A 21,891-nucleotide genomic window follows, 5' to 3' on the forward strand; every position below is an offset into this window, starting at 1 on the left:
ACACACACACACACACACACACACACACACACACACACACACACACAGAAGTAAAAGTAAATCTCTGAGCTCAAGAGCCCCTTCCAGCCCAATTCTCCCAGGTTCCTTGCAGTTCTACATTTTCTGATTCTCTGCCAAGACTGTCAGAATTAGAAAATGTCTTCGGAATTTTAAGTATATGAAAGCTTTAGCCTTGTTTCCAGTGCTACTTGAGAAATTTAATCAGATTTTGAAGACACTAACAGAACTCAAAATTAAAAGAAAAATTCTTAGAGGAGGGAGAGTAAGGAAGATGATAAAGTGACCAAGAACTCCCTGATTTATCAAGCATTTAATCTCTTTTTCTAGAGTGGTTCTGCTTGAGTGAGGTTCATCTCCAACTCTGGACTGCAGGGGCTGCCATCACTTTGGTCTTGGCATTCATGCTTGAGGTCTTGTCCTACATTGGCAGTGTGCAGCCTCAGTGGGGCAGTATCTCATGCAGTGTGTAGTGGAGGACTGTGAGCCTGGAATAGGGAGCTGGAAGTGCCGTGGCTCCTCCAAGAAAGGGCTATACAAACATAGGCTCATGTCACCTTTTTAAACCGTAGGTGATAAAGGTCTTCGAAAGCATCACTCTTGGACCACATGCTTTACTTTGTTGATGATGAAAGTGAATACCAAGCTCAGCTTTTGTCTGATCAGCTTTGGCAAACTCTCCCAATTTTGGTGCCACTTCTCCTTCTAGCTGACCCACTACCACTCTTCTAAGTACCCAGGGGCTTAAGAATAAAGAAATGATCTCGTGTCAGGCCACTGCAGATTGATACAAATTTCAGTCTCTAGATAGCAATTCTCCTAGGGGCATCCACGTTCTAAGCTTCAGTTCTAATTGTAGCAAAGGAATTATAAGCTTAATTACAAGCTTCACTGTCCAGCAAGTGATGGTGGTTGGGAAGGAGGGGGGAAGGGGATCTCTTGCCAGCTGCACATGGGGGTACCCAGGGCTTCCCGTGAATCAGCCCCTGTACATGACACCGCTGACTTCTAAGTAGGGCTGAGGGATGGGGAACTCTCAGAATTACGTAAGTCATCAGTACAGGATATACGTCACACCTACACAAAACACACACATATATGTATGATCAGCTGAATGTGGGATGGCTCATTACTGTCTGGATTATAATACGCCACTGGTCAAATTCTGATCCCAAAATGTCACCTCTAGGCCGAGTAACCACTTGCTGTAACAATTAAGTCCTGTCCTCCCTCCCTCACAGGGGGCTCCTTGTACTTGGAGAATGGGCTCAGGAATCAGCCGCGCATGTAAAGGAGTCTCTACAGTGCCATCAGTTCTTACTGTGGGACTTGCAGGAGGGGAGCTGGGAGAAGAGGCCATGTCTGTACAACACCAACACGACCAGTTAATTTGATCACTCAAAAAACAGATTGGTGGCAGTTTATAGATACATAAGCTATTTGCCTTATATATTTAGTAAGATTGAGCTCTTGGACCTCCAATTTAGGCAGGTAACTAGACCATGATACCAGAATTCTACCTTCACTCGTTCCTTTCCGAGGAAGAAGGCAGTGGCATGCAGGACATCGGCGGCATGGGTGGAGTTATGGTAGGCATTGGAAGAGTGGTAGTTGGCTTCAATCACTTGGAGCCAGGCTCGAAGAGTCGTTTCAGAGCAGTGTAAAAATTCACAGACTCCAAACCGAGAAAATACCTTTAAGCCCAGGTAAACCAATGGCCTGGAAAACAGGAAAACAAACCCTGACTCATTATATTCACTGGTCTGGAAACTGCTTTCTTTGATGACACTGGGGAATAGAGGCATTTTTCTTTAGACGTTTTTACTTCACATGCGCAAGGGCATAAGGATATCTCCTCCCCAAATCAGAAGGAGAGAGAATATCAGTCACCTCTTTACAACTAGGTGCCTCATGGCGATCAGTACATATGATTTCTAGATTGTCTTTAAGTCATATAGCCTTCAGTGGTTCCAGCAACCAAGACAGATCCCTGATAGTCCTTCCCCATCTCTACTTCCATATAAGCTCTGCACTTCCTCTGTGTCCCCTCAGGAAGTTACTGAGCCTAAGAACAGTCGTCTCTGCAAAGTCCTATCATTTACAACCACATTACTTATGTACAGGTGAGAATCATTCACATCCTCTACACCAATAGCCCCAGAAGAAAGCCGCCTCCTACTATAGAAGAGGCCTGAGTTATTTAATTACTCCCCTGCCTCCCAGATAGATCCAAAGTCAAGTCTGTAGTGCTCTCAAACTCATTTTGTAAGGTGGAGCTTCAACAGTTTGGGGCTGAGAGTACTTGGAACTCTTGGCTCACTAGCACGAAGGAATGACCTGGATAAATCCGAAAAGGACACGTAGTAAGTCCTCATCCTTGGTCATCACCAGGCTAATCCCACATCTTACCACCCTTACCACCTCTGACTCCATAAAGGAGCTCACTCAGGGGCCACAGTGTCTCTGCTTGTTTGACATTCCAGTATGGCATGACAGGTAGAACCTGTGAAGTTTCTTGTGGCAAGAACTCACGTCTCCCTCAAAGTTTCCAGATGTGAAAGTCTTGAGTGTGGCCATCAATCTTTCCCCACCTGCAGCCAGAGAAGCTACATACCTTTTATGTGTAACAGCTTCCAATTCAAAGATGTTGAACTCCCAACTTTCCTCATTATCAAGTAATCGAGCGATACAAGGGGGGACATCGTTGATGGTTATTGGCATCGCAAGGTGACTGTGACTCTGGTGCACATCTGAGCAAACAGATGGGGGTGGGGAGGCTGGTTAATTGTGGAATCTTGAGTGCCCCTGAGCATCTGTCATCATCTTCATGGTTGCTACTAGAAAGGAAGTCTTGAACTTCTAAGGGTAGGAAGATTTTTCACTTCAGGGTTCTCTTACATTATGAAACTTCCAGATCCCCCAACAGAAAATAAGAGTAAAAAAATCATCCCATTTAACTGTTTAAATGCACAGAGATGTGCAATTCTTAGTGCTCAAAGAAGTAATATTTTAATGAGGAGACCTGGTTTCAAATGCAGACCACAGAGACCATGAACTCCAATGAGACCAACAGAAAGTAACACCAACACCCTCCCCAAACAATAATCCCAACATGGGGCAAGGCACAGGTTGGAGACTGGCCATCACCATAATGTGGAGAGATGATAACTTACTCTTAGTGAACACATACTCGTTTCCTGACAACCTTCTCAAGCCATCCTGGAATAAAGAAAGCCACTATTAGAAGCGTGCTTTCCATGTTCTTAGCATTGTTCTCGTATTTATTCCATTAGCCTAAGAAACCTGCATCCTGAACAACCCAATCTGGAGCTCCAAGTTGAAGCTCAAAATTAGAACAATATCTACAAGACAGAGGATATTCTCCCTTCCACAACTATTAGCCCCAGGAGATGGAGAATTGAGAATAAAGTGGATAGACTTCATTCAGGTTTCACACCTGACCTCTGAGTTGCCTTCGTTCTCACTCCATCTTTGTCTTCTGGCATCTTGAAACCTCATTCGTGCAACTGCAGAAGGGTCCTGCTTTTGGATGTGGGTTATTTTGAAGCGACCCCCCCTTACCCTTATAGCGACTGTGTTATTCTTGTGTTCTTACGTTTACATATTGGGGGACCGAAGTCTTGGGTCACAATTTGGGAATGACAATGTAAAGATGTAAAAAGGGTGGGCTGATTTTTGACTAATACCTAATTTTTTTCCAACTCTATTTCTGTTTTGCAACACGGGCATTTGCAACTAGCCTTTAAAAGAAAAGTTTCTGGATTTGAGATATTTAGTGGGGGCAGCATAAGGGAGTGGAAAGAATTCCAATGATCTCCATATACTAGGCTCTTGAACTAGGACCCAGATGTTTCTGCATCTGTTTCCTTCCCTCTGCTTTCTACCCTTGAGTACCTAATTATTTAGATCTTTGCTTAAAAGTCATAATGGTCTCTGTAGAAAGTGTGTGCTAAGGTTTGAAGTATTAATGAAAAGGGGTGCTCTGGTGGCTCAGTCAGTTAAGCCTCCAACTCTTTTTTTTCCCCCTAAAGATTTTATTTATTTATTTGACAGAGAGATAGGGAGAGGCAGAAGCAGGCTCCCCATAGAGCAGGGAGCTGGACCCGGGGCTCAATCCCAGGACCGGGGGATCATGACCTGAGCTGAAGGCCGACGCTCAACTAAGCCACCCAGGTGCCCCAAGCCTCCAACTCTTGATTCCTTCTGCCCCTTCCCCCGTCACATGCTCCCCCCTCTTTAAAATAAATAAATACATAAATAAATCTTTAAAAACAATTAAAGTATTAATGAAGGGCTCTCCTGAAGTCACACCTTGGATCTTTAGGCCAAGGCCTTAATTTTTAAAACTCTATCAATAGGTAAATAACAGTGGCTACAACTGTCTTGCTGTAAGGAAGGTATCACAAGGTACTCCTGGGTTTTTTTGCCTTTCTTTTTCTGGTTCCCTAAAACCAAATAAAGGTAGGTAGAATCCTACACTGGTTCCTTACAGCCTTACCTGCAGAGGAGCCACGAGATGGTACGCCAATAGGGGGAAGGAGGACAGGTAACTGGGTTCCGAGAACCAGAATGCTCCCAATGCGACTCTACCGTGGCTGCCCCCCTGCAAGACTCCCGCCAGCCCTCTCCAGCACTGAGTCTACACTGCACTGCGATGGGACAACCCAGGCTGGCCCGGGGACAGGAAAGCAATGAGAGGTCACTCCAGTTACAGGTTCATTAAAGATCTTCAGCAGGAACAAGGAGAATGGACTACAAAGCCACTCAACCCAGCATTTGGTGACAGGGCTGGACAGAAATCTTCAAAGTAAAACACATAGATGAGTTTGTTTTCCTCCCAAAGAATTCTTCCAGTTTCAGCCTCCGATAAGGATTACAAATGAGTAACTTGAATTTTCTTTTTCTTCACTTGCTGATGGATGATGATTACCACCAAATCACAGCAAGACACAAGAACAGATGAGTCCTTAGACCTCAGCTGCTCTTGGTGGTTACAGATGGTGGCGGTATTGGCATGCTGGCAGGGGGAGGATCCCTCCTCCCCTCACCCTATGGATCCAGAACAGCTCAGCTCTGCCTTTATTGCATTGTAAAGGGAACTTCTGTATAAGCTTTGATTTAAAGAAAGGGTTCTCTAAGATTTTGGGAACTAGTGCTCAGTCTAAGTACAAACCCTTTCATGATATAAAGAGTCTGCAGTCCAAGGAAACCTAGCCATAACCCTCAATCCAGTACTGCCCCAGGTCAAGGGGAAGACGTGCATACTTCACCCTCAGTCAGCTGCCTACTACTCTTTACTGTAATGACGATTCTGCAGGACTGTCTCCCATTGCTGTGTTCAGTTACCTTCGTGGAAAGATAAATTCAAGAATTCCTTGAATTATACCACACATATAATACATAAATTTTGATGCAGATGCTTCTGGTTATGCTGACATTAGCCCACACGACTGGTGTTTCTGCATCCATAGGCACCAGTTTCTATGTTACATGTTCTGTGTACCCTGGAGGGCACTTCATGTCTCTCCCCTGCATTTCTGGGTTTTCCTCATCACTCACAGTCATCAGGCCTCCTACGAGATCACTGGTGTGGGGATCTTCATCTTTGGTACCCAGCTGAGGGGAATACAGTTCTGTGGTCCGTAAAATTTCTAGAACTCTGTCCAAGGCTTCTGCTACTGTAACGGGGCTGTTCTCTTGGGCTGCATTGATTATATTTATAACCTAAGGAAGTAAAGAGAGAAAGAATAAATTTGAGGATATTAGGATTCTAATTCCCAGAAGTTAAACGTATGCCTGGAAATGGTAAGAAATCAGATAGTAACACATTTTATTGTTCAAAATGACCCGTGTTCCCACACAACCGGTCCATTCTTCCTGCGGTGTGCCCCTCATCCTCCGTCTCCGGGTGGCGCTCCTACCCTGGAGAGCACGTTTCTTCCAGCTCCTTTGCTGAGCCTCCTCTAGCTCTCTTCTACAAGTTGGAGCTCCTCAGAGATTGGTGCTGAGCTCTCTCTCACTCCCCAGTCCTTCCAGAGATAAGCTATTTCCGTGATTTTGGACCCATATGATCCATATGTTAAGGACTCTCAAATTTACACCCCTGTCTCAACTCCTTTTGACCTTCAAGTTTGTATATTCAACTGCCTATCTGATGCATCTGTTGAAATGTCTTACTTACATGTCCAAAACTGAATTCATGATATTGCTCCCTTCTCCCCAAAGCAAGCAAGTGAACAAATGGAACAAAAAACTCAAAAACAAGAGCTCCTTCTCTGGTCTCTACACTGGAGCAAAAGAAAACAACACTTTTATCCACTTGTCCTCAAACCCAAAACCTGGGAGGCCCCAACTGACAAACAGCTTTCCCCATTTCTCTGTCCACTCTCCTAGTGTCACTCGTCACTGAGTTAAATGGATTCTACCCCTAAATATTTCTTCATCTATTCATTTCTATCTCCACTGCTTTAACTCTAGTCCAACTAACATCAGTTCGTGGCCTGGAATTCTGGAAAACCCCTACCCGGACTCTTCTCTTTCATTCTTGCCATTTCTAGTCCATTATCTTCATGGCAGCTGGGTGTTCTTTTTAATAAACATACTTGATCATGCCACTCCCCCACTTGAAACTCTTCAGTGGTTTATTCTGCACAGAACTAAAATATGAACACTTCTTGGCAGCTCCGTGTCACCATCTCCTCCCTGCTCTTCCCACCCCAGGTCTCCAAGCTCTAGCCACCCGCACTTCCTTTCAGGTCTTCAAATACTCCAATCCCCCTTCCTCATCTACTTGCTTCTTCCCTTGCTGTGCTTTCTGTCCACAATTCTCTTCTCCCACCTCTTCTAACACCCTCGCATGCTTCAGTTCTTACTTCAAACATTATTTCCTCTATAGAGAGCTCTCTCTGATCACCTCACCCAACGTAAATGGGCCGTAATTTAATTTTCTCCTAGAACCCTATTGTATTCCTTACTAATAGTCACTGCAATTTGTAACTACAAATTTATTTATTATGTATTTAATATCTGTTTCCCCTCCATGGTATTAGTAGTAAGTCACTCATCACTTTATTTCCAGAAGTTAACCCAGCGCTGGGCAACCCTGATTGCAGAGTGGAGGAGGGAGCTGCCACTCACCTTTGTGATGGGAGCCTCTATGGTCATGGAATGGATCCTTGCCATGGATGGATAGCGACGATTCTGTAGGCTTGGTGCTGAAGAGAATAAAGGAAGTTGTATCTGGTTCTGGTGGCTCAGCTTGGCTAAATGCACCAAAGGATCCCTTCATGGACTGGGGACCTGATTCTCATAGGAATGCTTCCCCACTGCCCTCAACAAAGCAAAGGATTTGCCCATCTTAATCCTAAAAGGCTCAGAGATCAGGCACTACTTGCCAAAGTCTAGAAACGGTGTTCTGGCCTGGAACCTCGATGATAGGCAGGTTTGAGGAGTCCCAGTTCCAAAAGGGAAATTTCAGAGAGGGTTAATGGGATCCTGAGGCCCCATCTCACTTTCCCATAAACTACTGAAGCCCAACTTGGGCAGTTCCTAACTTCAGTCCCCAGCTGTTGGTCATGTAAGCGGATAACTGCAGTGTGGGAGAGGAAGCAGGGGCCATGGTCAGGGTGGGCGCAGATGAGAGTCCACTCTCAGTAGTAATTAGGGCCAGACACTCGGCCTCCCTGAGCCTCTAGGTTCTTAACAGCCAGAATCCAGTGATGGTTCTAGCTCTAATCTATAGAAACTTTCATTTTAAATTCTAATTTTAAAATTTATTTTTTGTTATTTTTAAATTCCAATACAGTTTTAAAAAGTGTTCTATTAGTTTCGGGTATATAATATAGTGATTCAACAATTCTATACATTACTCAGCACTCATCATGGTAAGTGTGCTCTTTATCTCCATCACCTATTCACCCATCCCCCCACCAGCCAGCCTCCCATCTGGTAACCACCAGTTTGTTCTCTATAGATAAGAGTCTCTTTTCTGTTTTTTTGTTTTTTTGTGTGGGTTTTTTTGGCTTTATTTGCTTCTTACATTCCACATGAGTGAAATCATACAGTATTTGTCTTTCTGACTTATTTCACTTAGCATTATACTCTCCAGATCCATCTACGTGGTTGCAAACAGCTAGATTCCATGTTTTGTTATGATTGAGAAATACTACATTGTGTGTGTGTGTGTATTACATATTATATGTATATATTACATACAATATATATGACATCTTTTTTATTTTCTTACATTGTGTGTATATATATGTATATATTATATATGATATATACACAGTTACATTTAATATATACACATATATTACATATAATATATATACAGATATATATGTTACATCTTTTTTTATCCATTCACCTATCAATGGACACTTGGGCAGCTTCCATAATTTATCTATTGTAAATAATGCTGCAATAACCATAGGGGTGCATGTATCTTTTTATATCAGTGTTTTTGTATTCTATGCGTAAAGACCCAGTAGTGGAATTATTGGATCTAATGGTAATTCTTTGAGGAACCTCCATACTTTTTTCCATGGTGGCTGCATCAATCTGCATTCCCACCAACAGTGCACAAGGGTTCCTTTTTCTCCACATCCTCACCAACACTTGTTACTTCTCATGTTTCTGATTTTAGCCATTCTGACAGGTGTGAGGTGATATCTCATCATGGTTTTGATTTGCATTTCTCTGATGATAAGTGATGTTGAGCATCTTTTCATCTGTCTGTTGACCATCTGGATGTCTTCTCTGGATAAACGTCTTCATGTCTTCTGCCCATTTTAAATCAGATTATTTGTGGTTTTGTTGTTGAGTCGTATACTTTTTTTTATATATTTCGGATACTAATCTTTTATTGGATAGGTTCATTTGCAAACATTTTCTCCCATTCAGTAGGTTGTCTTTTAGTTTCTTGATTGTTCCTTTTCCTTTGCAAAAGCTTTTAATTTTGGTATAGTTCCAACAATTATTTTTGCTTTTATTTCCCTTGCCTGAGGAGACATATCTAGAAAAATGCTGCTATGGCCAATATCAGAGAAATTACTGCCTCTACTCTCTTCCAGGATTTTTATGGTTTGAGGTCTCACATCTCTGTTTTACCCATTTCAAGTTTGTGTGCATGGTGTGAGAAAGTGGTCTAGCTTCATTCTTTTTCATGTAGCTCTCCAGTTTCCCCAACACTATTTGTTGAAGAGACTGTCTTTTTCCCATTGCATATTCTTTCCTGCTTTATCAAAGATTAATTGACCATACAATTGTGGGTTTATTTCTGGGCTCTCTATTCTGTTCCATTGACTAATATATCTGTTTTTGTGCCAGTACCATACTACTTTGATTACCACAGCTTTGTAGTATACCTTGAAATCTGGGATTGTGATACTTCTAGGTTTGTTCTTTTTCAAGACTGCTTTGGCTATTTGGGGTCTTTTGTGGTTTCATACAAATTTTAGGATAATTTATTCTACTTCTGTGAAAAATGTTGCTGGTGTTTTGATAGGGATCGCATTAAATTTGTAGAATGCTTTGGTTAGTACAGACATTTTAATAATGTTTGTTCTCCCAATCCAGGAGTATGCAATATCTTTCCAGTCATTTGTGTCGTCTTAAATTTCTTTCATCACTGTTTATACTTTTCAGAGTACAGCAGATCTTTCACCTCCTTGGTTAAGTTCATTCTAGGTATTTTATTATTTTTGGTGCAATTGTAAATCGGATTGTTTTCCTACTTTCTCTTTCTGCTACTACATTAGTAGTGTATAGAAATGCAAAGGATTTAGGTACATTGGTTTTTTTTATCCTGTGACCTTACTGAATTCATTTATCAGTTCTAGTTTTTTGGTGGAGTCTTTAGGGTTTTTAGTATCATGTCATTTGCAAATAGTGAAAGTTTTACTTCTTCCTTACAAATTTGGATGCTTTTATTCCTTTTCTTATCTGATTGCTGTGGCTAGTATTTCCAGTACTAGGTTGAATGAAAGACAGTGGACATCCTTGTCCTGTTCCTGATTTTGGAGGAAAAAACTCTTTTTTGCATTGAGTATGTTGTTACCTGTGGGTTTCCTATATGGCCTTTATTATGTTGAGGTATGTTCATCATGAATGTAGGTTGTACTTTGTCAGATGCTTTTTTGAATCTATTGACATGATTATATGGTTTTTATCCTTCCTCTTGTTGATAATATCACACTGACTAATTTGGAAATATTGAACCTCCCCTTGCATCCCAGTAATAAATCCCACTTGATTGTCATGAATGATTTTTTAAACATACTGTTGAATTCATTTGCTAATGTTTTATTTGAGGATTTTTTTGCATCTAAGTTCATAAGAGATACTGGCCTGTAGTTCCCTTTTTTTTTTGTAGCATCTGTATCTGGTTTTGATATCAGGGTAATTCTCTCATAGAATGAATTTGGAAGCTTTCCTTCCTCTTCTATTTTTTTGGAATCATTTGAAAAGAATAGGTACTAACTCTTCTTTCTTTAAATGTTTGGTAGAATTTACCTGTGAAGCTGTCTGGCTTGAACTTTTGTTTGTTGGGAGTTTTTTGATTATTGATTCAGTTTCATGGCTGGTAACTGGTATGTTCAAAGTTTCTATTTCTTCCTGATTCAGTTTTGGGAGGTTCTATGTTTCTAGTAATTTACCCATGTCTTCTAGGCTGTCCAGTTTGTTGGCTTTTATTTATTTAATTATATATAAGCATATAATTTTTAATAATATTCTCTTATAATTGTATTTCTGTGGTGTTGGTTGTTACTGCTCTTTCATTTCTGATTTTGTTTTTTTAAATCTGGCTAGAGGCTTATCAATTTTGTTGATCTTTTCAAAGAATCATCTCCTGGTTTCACTTATTTTTTCTTTTTTAGTTTTCATTTATTTCTGCTCTAATCTATTATTTATTTCCTTCTACAGGTTTTGAGTTTGCTTTATTCTTTTTCTGACTCCTTTAGGTATAAGGTCAGGTTGTTTGAGATTTTGTTTTCTTGAGGTAATTCTGTATTGCTATAAATTTCCCTCTTAGAACTGTTTTTGCAGTACCTGAAGATTTTGGACCAGTTTTCATTTTCATGAAAACATGAAAATGTTTTCATTTTCATTTGTCTTCATGAATTTTCTCATTTCCTTTTTGATTCCTTAATGGACCCATTTGTTTTTTAGTAGCATGTTATTTAACTTCCATGTATTTATGTTCTTTTCAGCTTTTCTCATGTGGTTGATTTCTATTTTCAGAACTTGTGGTTGAAAAAGATGCATGGTACGTCTTGAATTTGTTGAGGTTTTGTTCCAATATCAATTGTGGCCTAATTGATGATCTTTTCTGGAGAATGTTCCATCTACACTTGAAAAGAATGTGTATTCTGCTGTTTTAGGATGTAATGTTTTGAATATATCTGTTAGATCAATCTGGTCCAGTGTGTCATTCAAAGCCACTGTTTCCTTATTGATTTTCTGCTTGGATCAGTCTATTGATGTAAGTGGGTTGTTAAAGTCCCCTACAATTACTGTATTACCATCAATTACTTCATGTTTGTTATTAACTGCTTTATTTATTTGGGTGCTCCCACGTTGGATGCATAATTATTTACAATTGTTCTATCTTCTTGTTGGATTGTTCCATTTATGAAATAGTATCTTTGTCTGTTATAGTCTTTGTTTTAAAGACTGTTTATTTCCTAATATAAGCATCCTTACCCCAGCTTTTTTTTTTTCACTTCCATTTGCATGATGAATGCTTTTCCATCCCTACACTTTCCATCTGCGTGTGTCTTTAGGTCTGAAATGAATGTCTTATAGGCAGCATATAGATGGGCCTTGTTTTTTTATCCATTCCATAGCCTTATGTCATTTGCTTGGAGCGTTTAGTTCAAAATAATTATTTATAGATATGTACTTACTGCCATTTTGTTACTTGTTTTATGGTTCTTCTCTGTTCCTTTCTTCTCTTGCTCTCTTCTCTTATGGTTTGCTGCCTTTCATTAGTGATATACTTGAATTCCTTTTAATTTTTTTGCATATTACTGGGTTTTTTAAAAAGATTTATTTATTTAGGGAGAGAGAACATGAGCTGGGGGGGAGAGCAAAGGGAGAGAGAGAGTCACAAGCAGACTCCCCATTGAGCACAGAGCCTAAAGGGATGAAGGGGTGCTTTATCTCACGACCCTGAGATCATGACCTGAGCTGAAATCATGAGTCAGATACTTAACCAACTGAGCCACCCAGGTGCCCCCCTATTACTGGTTTTTGATTTGTGGTTACCATCAGGTTTATATGTAACATCTTATGCATATAGCAGTCTATATTAAGTTGATGGTCACTTACTATGAACCCATTCTTTACTCGTCTCCTCCACTCCCATGTTTTAGGTATATGGTGACATAAAGGTCACCATAAAAAGGTCAAGGAAATCTGAAAAACTTCTTACCATCACTGCCTCGAGATGATATCGATTTCACATCAATGGACTCTTTCCTTCTGTTCTTGTATCTGAATGAATGAGACTCTAAGGATTTCAAGTTAGTAATAGAAAGTGAATAGTTTTCAGCTTATTTACAGGTGAAATTTAGACCCCCCACATTATCTAAAGAAAACGAGGTTCCTTTTAAACACTACAAAATATTCTCAACAGCAAACCACTTTTTCTTCAAATCATCAACACAAAATCATCAGTCATATTAATTGTAAAATGATACTCTTTTCTTGTGTCATCCCATTATATCATGGTAATAGGGCTTATTACCAAGGGCTTTTTATTTCCATTAATAAAGTACTTTTTAAAAAATAAACATCAAAAGGGATGCCTGGATGGCTCAGTAGGTTAAGCATCTGACTCTTGATTTTGACTCAGGTCATGATCTCAGGGTCATGAGATCCAGCCCTGCATTGGGCTCTGCACTCAGTGGGGAGTCTGCTTGAGATTCTTTCCCTCTGCCCCACCCCCTGCTTGCACATGCGCATGTGTGCTTGCTCTTTCTCCCTAAGATAAATAAATAAATCTTTAAAAATATAAACATTAAAAATTGGGGTAAATTTGGGAGGTTCATTTCAACCTGAAGGACAGTACATGTAACTGGGTGGGGAAGGCTTTTACGGGGCTTCTGCAGAAATAAAATACTAGTGAAATGCACAGAAAATTGAATTTCTTTGAGAAACTAATATGGAATAATTTTAGGCCCCTCCAGATGGTCTTCTAGGTTCTCCTGAGGATGTCATTTCATCAAATGAGACCTACTGCCAGTGCCAGGAAGGAAGAGAAGAAAAGGCACGTTTTTAATCCCAATAATTTCCACAACTTAACTCTCGCTTTTGTCCCTATTTTCTGAGGGTGTGGGGGGGAAGCACTTAAATTCTGCCTAAGTCTTTGCTGACTTTGAATTTACCACTCAGAATGTGCTGATCCAACACTGAAGTTAATCCAAGATTGAAGCACATAGTGCACTCTACCGGTCAGGACCCAGAGATCAAAATGTCAGGGCAGCAGAGCTGGCTTCAAAAACATGCATTTGCAGGAGGGCATTGGATGCTTATGGAGTAATGCAGTGGTAAGGAGAGAAACTTAATCCTAACAGAACTCCTTCTTACTGGGCTAAGACAAGAGCAGACATGCAGGTTCCAGCAGGGAGAATGCATTTCTCAGACACCAATATTCCAAGAAAGAAAAAAAATTCCAGTGTTCATATTCCAAGAAAGAAAAAAAAAGATGCAATAATGCTCTTTTAAGAATTGTCTATTAGCACCAAAAAAGGTATAAGAGAGAACAGTAAAGAATAAGCTCCAGAGCCCAACTGCTAAAGTTCAAGTCTCCACCATGCCAATCATTGACTAGCTGTGTAACCTTGGGAATGTTATTTCTCTGTGTCTCAATATCTATATCGAGTGGAGATAGTCACAGCCTCTCATTCCCAGGCTGTTGGGAGACGTAAATGAGTGAATCCATGGTAGCAGCTAGCACAGTGCCTGCTACACAGTAAGTATGTAGTTCATGCTGGCTGAGAATATTAATTACATCTGTTCATTTGCAAATGTACCTTCTTTCTAGGCACAAGTGGGATCATGGTACAGTACTGGTTTTTTTGCTGTTTTCACTCAAAATATGTCTTAAATACTTTTCTGGATCACCTTTTTAACCATTTACTTTAGTGTTCTAAGAAATCTGATTCAATAAAAAAAATTTAATCAATAACCAAACTTGAATTATACATTTATACAGCAGAAAGTAAAAAAGCAGAACTATTATGAAGTTGATCTGAACACCATAACCATATAGCCTTGTCTTAAATGATATAGCTTAAAATAATTACACTGTCCCTTTGCCTCATTTTGTCTTCCAGATTCTACCTTAATAATTTTCCTGGCCTTGGATAGGAGTTTCAGTGTTTATAAAGACAGCTATGGGTAGTGGTACTTTAAATGACATTTTTAGGATCATATGGCATCTTTTAAACCCTGAAAAACTAACAGTGGTCACTTGCAAGACAATTCTTTAAGTCCTCTTCAGGGACTTAATAATCTCACATTCCTAACACTCATTTATCACATAATAAATTAAATCTAACTTAATAAAGATTTAAGATTACATTCAAGATTAAAAAAAAAACCTCAAGAATTCCTCAAAATTTAGTTTCTAAATAAAACTGAAATAGGGAAGTTAGTCTCATGGCTGGCTGAATTCTAAATCATTCACTAGAAATTATTCAAAGATATCTAATGCTTATTCTTCCTGATTTTATCTCAGCTAAAATTAAGAGAATATAGCAATAGAAATTATTAAAAGTTTGGAGAAATTATCCTTCAATAAAGGCCACTTAAATCAAATGATTCATTATTCATTCTCTCAACAGATGCTTGTGGAATGAATTTAAAAACCAGAGAAAATAAGGATAAAGGAGATTTAAATAAATTTATTCAATGACAAAAAGGGATATAATATCAACAATTTTTTAAAATATAGCTAACATTTACTGAGCACCTACTCTGCACCAGACATTGTGTTCCAATGTTAAAGTATAGAAATTTTCTTATATGATCATTACAATTCTGAAAGCTACATAGTGTGATCCTCATTTTACCAGTGAGAAAACCTAAACTTGGAGGGATAACGCAGGTAGCTCAAAGTCAAAGAGCTACTAGGCAAATGGCGGAACCTCTTGTTTTGTAAGATGAGATGTTTTCAACTTAGCCATGTTCTGTGAGCAATTTTATTGAGTCTGTTATGTGCAAGGCAGTGCTGGGCACTGTAAAGGATATGAGAATGCAACAGTTTTTGGCACCCAGAAGCTCATAAGTTAGTTAAAATATTACTCTTGCTGTGTTACAAGAAATAAACTAAAACATCAGAAAGTGACAGAGACAGAGAGACAGAGACATAACAGGAGGAATGGAAAGAGAGGGAGAGGGAAGGGCAGAATAAGGAAACGGGTAGGGGAATGGAAGGACGATACCCAACAGTTAAGTTTCAGTTAGATATTATATACACTTTCTCCTTTAGTCTTCCTAGCAACAGTGAGATGGACATTGTTAATTTATTTTACAAGCAAAGACACTAAAACTCAGAAAGAAGGATCAAATTAAGTCTGAGTATGCTAAAATATGGACCATCCCAGAGTCAAGGAGAGGGACTAAATTAGTAGCTCAGGGTCTAACCTTATGCATTAGTGGTTGGGAAAACCACTAACAGAGCAAAGAATCTCATGTGTGTATGCAGGAACAAGAATTTTAAATCCTTGAAAGCAGACTGGTTTTTCCCTCTAATGATCAGAGAATTCCAGACCTTTCAAATGCAACAGTCATCTGGTCTAACCCACATTTGAGGGTAGAGGAAACAAAGGGTCAAACAGAGTACTGCCCAAGGTATAAAGCAAGGAGGTAGGGACTGAAGTGGTGCCTCAGTGCTCTTGACTTCCCAGACAGGGCAGTCCACGCTTTCTAATCATCTAGTCACCCAGAGCTACGAGGGAAAGGTAGACTGACCAGGGTACAATAACAGTGGTCTCTCCTGGACTTCTGGGCTACTCTCTCTTTTGGGTTTATTTGCTCTACAAGGTCTCCAGCCAGCAAAATAAAACCAGGATGGGGAAGGCATTCAGTAGAAAAGGTTGCCGTGAATCAAAGAGTCCAAAATTTTGAAGGGATTCTCCTTTTATTCTGGCTCTCTCCAGCCTTCCAATATCAGCACTCAGATTTTAGTAATCCAAATTCTGGGGTGGTGAGGGTCAATCTAGACTTCTTCAGAGTAATTTATAGACTTGAACCCACCAGTGCCACTGGAGTGTGTAAGAGTGAAATTGAAGTATTCTCACCTGTCTGAGAATTGTCTCCTGAATCACGATGAACCTTGTGAAGCTAAAGTTGTTCAAAAGTTTGGTGAAAGAAGAGAAAGAAATTTTAAATATGGTATTAGCTACATTTCCAGTTGAACAATTTCATTAAGCAGCTCTGGAGATTCAAGAAATCAAGAAGTTACACATAATATGAACAGATGAAAGATGATAATACTACAAATGCTCTATTACATTCAGACACTTATAGAATGCCCGAGCCTGAGAGCAAGGAGATACCCAAGGGATGTACTTTCTAACTAAGACATCTACATCTCCACTCAGCTGCTTCCATTTTGACCATTGCAGAAATACAGAAAGACAAAAAGCTGTAACAAATTTTTTATAAGCCTATTTAGATTTCAAACATGTTATAAAATTATTCTGTAGGATAAAAGTCATCTGAATTTAAGCTTAGGATTTTTAAAAACCTCTCTAAAAAGCTCTTCAAGTGTTCCTCAATTATGGACAATTTACAAAATGTTTATTCACAAAGGGATATGAACTTTGGATGCAGCTTAACACCTAGTTCCTTCTCATTATCAAATTTTTTTGTGTCCTAAGGATTTTATGCTAATGCTCAATATCTGTCAAATGATCAAGTCATTAATACTAGAAAATAATAAATATGCTTTGGGATTTTGCATTTTTTCCATTTATAACTAAAACACTTATTGGGGTGCATCTAGCTATATCACGCTTATAATCATGCTCCTTTGCTGTTAAATCATCTATTTCCATTTGCTTGGACAATCAAGTCTTTGTACCTACTCAGTGAAAGAAGTAAGTTAACTTGAAAAACAAGACCGGTGACTGTGTAGTGCTAACTCTGAAGGAAGGTTAGTTTGGTTTAGCAACACCAACTGTAATAGCCAGAAGTTCCCTATATATCAGATAACAGGTACAGTGTTCCAGCTTGATGCAACCATTGAAAAATAATCACATAAAACTGAAGCGTTAAAGAAAGGGGGCTTTCTATGAATCATTCCACACAGTCCGGGCCACATAATTACAGAAATAATCACATGGCCGGCCTGTGTGAGATCTTGGTCAAAATGTGACTAAGGGCTGTGACACATTTATCCAATTATGGCACTTTGTTATTTTTTCTGTGAACAACTGTTTTATGTTTTTTCCTTTACAGATAAAGACCATTTGCTACAAAGCTAGCAAGTGCAGTGTGAATTTTTGATACTATACCAAATGAATACAACTTCTGCCTTGCAAATTGTTTTCTCAGTCAGCTTTAGCTCAAAACCAAGTAATGTTTAAATACTTAACTTTTCTCTCTGAAATCACAATACATCTCTCCTTTAGGAACAAAGTCCCGTGACTTCTCTGATTACCCCAAAAAGCCCTTGTCTTGTCTTTTGTTGACCCCCCCAGAGGCGAGCCGAATGACCTGTGGAGCTCCTACGAGGTTGACATGGGTTTTGGGTTCTGTCTAGATGGAGCCCAATGAAGCCCAAGGGCTAGGAGAAACACAGCCCAACCCTGCCTTTCAGATGGCAATGCCATGGTCCTGGCCAGGGAGAAGAGGAACAGGGGAGGAGAGGTGAGAGATACCGGGTCTCTCTGCTGAGGGAGCTTCCCATCTGCCTTTCTCCACATAGGATGTGGTATTTGGCGCTTTTGGAGCTGAACGCACTGCACCCCCTCCAAAACCACAGCCCCTGAAACATCTCATCTACCTCTGATGGATTCTCTCCTCTGGACAGGAACAGAGCCTGGAAGTAATGCCTTGATGTCACTTGCTTTACAAGCAGAGGTTTCGCAGGGCCATGTCAGCACCTGCCACCCAGGACCCTGTTTCCTGACTCACTTCCTGATCCCCTGCGGCAGGAGCAGCGCCTGAGGCCCTCTGCTGGTCACACCCCAGCTGTACTAGGTTTTCTCAGAGCTTCCGGGCTCAGGTTCTCTCCACTCCTCTTCGGAAGACCACTTCCTCCCCTGCCCCCTTTAGAACTGAGGATTCACTTGGATGAAAACAGTCTTTAACAATTCCAACTTTTTTCTTGGAGGTCTAAACCCACCAGTCATTTATAACTGGCCATGAACGATTCCATTAGAATTATTTTCTCACATTTCTCATCTGTGCTCTCTGAGGAAGTCAACAGGGAAGGCAGCTGCTCTGTAGTTGGCTGTTCTCTGGTAGGCAGCCAGGGGGGTTAACTGTGGGGCGGGGAGAGAGACGGAGGGGCTGTCCGTGACAACAGCACTGTCTCCTACGGGTCTGCCATGTGCCAGCACCTTCACATGTGCCATCAGGCTAGTCAGGACAGTACCCCTGCAAAGGAGGAAGGACAGTCATTCCTCTGACAGATGGGGAAGCTGAGGTTTCACTGGCCTGAGCCTCCCAGCTAGTACTTGACAGTGCCCAATTTCCAACCCTGATCAGCTGGCTCTAAAGCCACTTCCTCTTTGTCACACTGCTCTCTACAGGGAGGACCTAGAAGGGAAGCTCTGGACCCAGGCCTGTTAAACTGGGGTCTGAGGACAACATCCTCTGTGTGAGAGCAAGGCAGCCATTTGGAATATAATTTCTTTTGAAATTTGGGGGAAGGCTTGAATCTCTGCTATCGAGAGGTTTTGTCACATGAATGCTAAAGCAAAGCAAAGCAATCATATTTCAACGTCCCCATGTCAACCACTGTCTGCGGAGTGTTTCTGTTTGTTTTTCCTTTTGTGAAAGAAAGCTTAAAGTGCAAAATGTGTCCACATGAAGTCATGACTGGGAATTTGGATCCGTGTGTCCCTGGGGAACCCAATGCTTCCACGCTAGTTCCTACAATGTGAATACCTTGGCCTGCACTGCTCCTGCCAGAGTTCAAAGCTGGGATTTCTTAGCAAGTCCTTAGAAGCTTACAACTTGTTTTGGGGGGGGGAAGTAATTCATCATTTCAAACCTTTAAGTATTGAAAATGTTATAGGTTCCCACAGATGTTGCTATCCTTGTGCTAAATGCTTTGTTTACAAAAACTTGATTATGCTTGGCTCTAAAAGGCCCTACAAATTCTGGGTTTCTGTGTATGTGTGTGGGAGAGAGAGATTTCAGGATCATCTCTTTTCCTCTTCAGGAATAACCATTTCAAAATTTTATTTTCTTTACAAACCCACCACTGTCTTAAACTAAAAAATTCTGTCAAGGTTGTGGAAAAGCTGGAACTCTCACACACCCTGCTGCAGAGAACAGAAAATTGTACCATCACTCTGAAAACAGGTGTGGCGGTTGCTTGTAAAATCCAACATACACCTACCCTATGACCCAACTCCTCAGTATTCAGTTCAACTCCTAAGTATTTACCCAAGATAAACAAAAGCATATGATGTTCCCCAAAAGACTTCTCTAAGACTGTTCAAAGGAGCCCCAAACTGGAAATACCCCAGAAGTTCATTAACGAGAAAAATAAACTGTGGTCAGTTGATACAATGGAATACTATTCTATTCAGCAATAAAAAGAAAAAGGGAAAAATTACTGATATATACAACATAGATGCATCTCACAACATGGTAATGAGTCACAGAAGCCAAATGTAAAAGCGTAGACACTCTATGCAACTCTAGGACAGGCAAAACTCATCTGTGGTTCAGTATTCAGGACAGTGTTCCCTTTAGGGGTGGGAGGGGTAGGAGCAGAGTAGGGGATAACAGGCAAGGCCAGGAGAGAACTTCTGGGGTGGTAGATTCAGGACCTTCATGGGGCCTGGGTTACAGAAGTATGTGCATTTGTCAAAACTCAAGTAACGCTATACCTAAGATCTGTGCATTTCACTATATATAACTTTCACCTAAAAAATGAAAAAATCTGGAAACAAACATTAAACTCTAGTTAAAGTGCCAAGGGGTGAAATGTCCTGATATGTGTAACTTAGTTTAAAATCTATCAAAGAATAAGATGGGCTGATGAATAAATCAAGGATAGATGGACAGATAGATGATTGAGCAAAATGGTCATTACAGAAAATAGGTGGTGGCTACATGTGTATCTACTTACAATGCTTCTGACTCTTCTATAGGTTCGAAAAATTTCATTAATGTGGGGAGATTATATATTTAACTGAGAATCTGGAAGGATGGCTAAATATTGCAAGCCTGAACTATAATTTAAAAATCTGTAAATATAGGACGAAGGACACCGAGAACAACTTGAAACTGAGCAAGGTGAATTACATGTCATGGTCCCTGGGACTCCCAGCCTACCATGAGCCTGGGCATGAAAATGATGTTCCACTTCAAACCGTAACTAGTGAATTGTAAGTAGAAGCTGTCTTAGAAGCATAGATTTTACCTGCTTAACTGTTTAATAGACGGATTTTAATGTTTCACTGACTGATTTTATGTATTATATAATTACAAACGAACCTGAATTCTCTTACATTTTGTGGGAGAAAAACTCTGAGAAATAATTATATGAAAACACTCTTACTACAATATGTTAAATTAATATTTTGAAACTGTAAAACCATGAGACTTTTTAGCAGTTAAAATGAGTCAAGGCTAGGATCAGTGCAATAATTAGTAAGCAAGCAAATAAATGGTAGATAACTCCTTCAACCTTCATTTCAGAATCACCCTGGGAATGTGAACAGCATTTGGTAGAAATGTCCGAGGCTGCTTTTGTCATTATGGAATGGCCAAGTCATAAAAAGCATCCGTCTCAATTCAAATCACCAGATTTCCCAGTATATAAGCCTGGGCATCCATCTTGGATGCTTCTTTTTCTCTCATCCACAAGCCTAGTCCATCATCAAATCCAGGAAAATCTCCCTTCTCAATACCTCTGGGATCGCCCCCTTCACCTCTCTCTACTGCCAGCGTGCAGATGACCGTCAGCTCTCCTCTCACCTCAGCCCATTCTCAACTCTTCAACCAGTGTAACCTAAACCGCATTGAATCCTGTCATCCTCCTGCTTAAAACTCGCCCTTCCTATTGGTCTTAGGGTCAGCCTCTTGAGACAGACTGGCTGTGTGGCTGTGCACTGTGGCCTGGCCCCTACTGCTCCGCTGGGCTCCCATCTTGCAGGCCACACTAGCCTCCATTCCACCCTTCTAGTTTTCCCAGGCTCTTCACTACCACAGTGCCCTTACACATGTGATTCCTCTGCCTGGGAGGAACTTCCAAATCCACTCTCTTCCCTATGCCTCTTTGCCCTCTAGATCTTCACCAAAAGGTAATTTCCACAGGGAAGCCCTCCCTTCCTCAAATAAAGAAATATTTAAATTAATTAATTAATTAAATGTCAAAGTTTAAAAACAAAGAATTTTAAAAGCTGGAAGAAACAAGTAGTTACATAAAAGGGAAACCCCCATAAGACTATCAGCTGATTTTTTAGCAGAAATGTTGCAGGGAGTGGCATAATATATTCAAAGTGCTAAAAGGAAAAAACCTGCAACCCAGAATACTCTACTTGGCAAAATCATCATTCAATATTGAAGGAGAAATAGAGTTTCCCCAACAAAAAAGTTAAAGGCATTCATCGCCACTAAACCTGACTTACAAGAAATGTTAAAAGGACCTCTTTA

The 21,891-nt window shown here is 40.3% G+C and overlaps 2 protein-coding genes across 24 annotated transcripts in view; one reads left to right on the forward strand and one right to left on the reverse strand.

The window, feature by feature from the left end:
- Window positions 1-21,891, forward strand: part of WDR41 (WD repeat domain 41) — a 99,101-nt gene that overhangs the window by 69,067 nt on the left and 8,143 nt on the right. For 5 of the 18 annotated variants that reach the window (XR_012382031.1, XR_012382019.1, XR_012382014.1 and 2 more), the window contains one exon: window positions 7,118-20,621. The gene's annotated coding sequence lies outside the window, so the exon portion shown is untranslated. Of the gene's footprint in view, window positions 1-3,311; window positions 20,622-21,891 lie in introns of all 18 variants that reach the window. The other 13 variants (XR_012382027.1, XR_012382029.1, XR_012382023.1 and 10 more) reach the window with 11 other exon arrangements.
- PDE8B (phosphodiesterase 8B) overlaps window positions 1-21,891 on the reverse strand; it is a 228,942-nt gene that overhangs the window by 9,633 nt on the left and 197,418 nt on the right. For 5 of the 6 annotated variants that reach the window (XM_073905300.1, XM_073905299.1, XM_073905298.1 and 2 more), the window contains 7 exons: window positions 16,350-16,392; window positions 12,476-12,553; window positions 7,177-7,253; window positions 5,599-5,763; window positions 3,192-3,237; window positions 2,633-2,768; window positions 1,539-1,737 (listed from right to left, as the gene is read on the reverse strand). In XM_073905300.1, coding sequence (XP_073761401.1) covers window positions 1,539-1,737; window positions 2,633-2,768; window positions 3,192-3,237; window positions 5,599-5,763; window positions 7,177-7,253; window positions 12,476-12,553; window positions 16,350-16,392 — 744 coding nt within the window. The remainder of the gene's footprint in view (window positions 1-1,538; window positions 1,738-2,632; window positions 2,769-3,191; window positions 3,238-5,598; window positions 5,764-7,176; window positions 7,254-12,475; window positions 12,554-16,349; window positions 16,393-21,891) is intronic. The other variant, XM_025892730.2, reaches the window with a different exon arrangement.

Source organism: Callorhinus ursinus, unplaced genomic scaffold, assembly GCF_003265705.2.
Source record: "Callorhinus ursinus isolate GAN/ISIS: 27379988/994484 unplaced genomic scaffold, GSC_fseal_2.0 scaffold23, whole genome shotgun sequence".
NCBI classification, from domain to species: domain Eukaryota; kingdom Metazoa; phylum Chordata; class Mammalia; order Carnivora; family Otariidae; genus Callorhinus; species Callorhinus ursinus.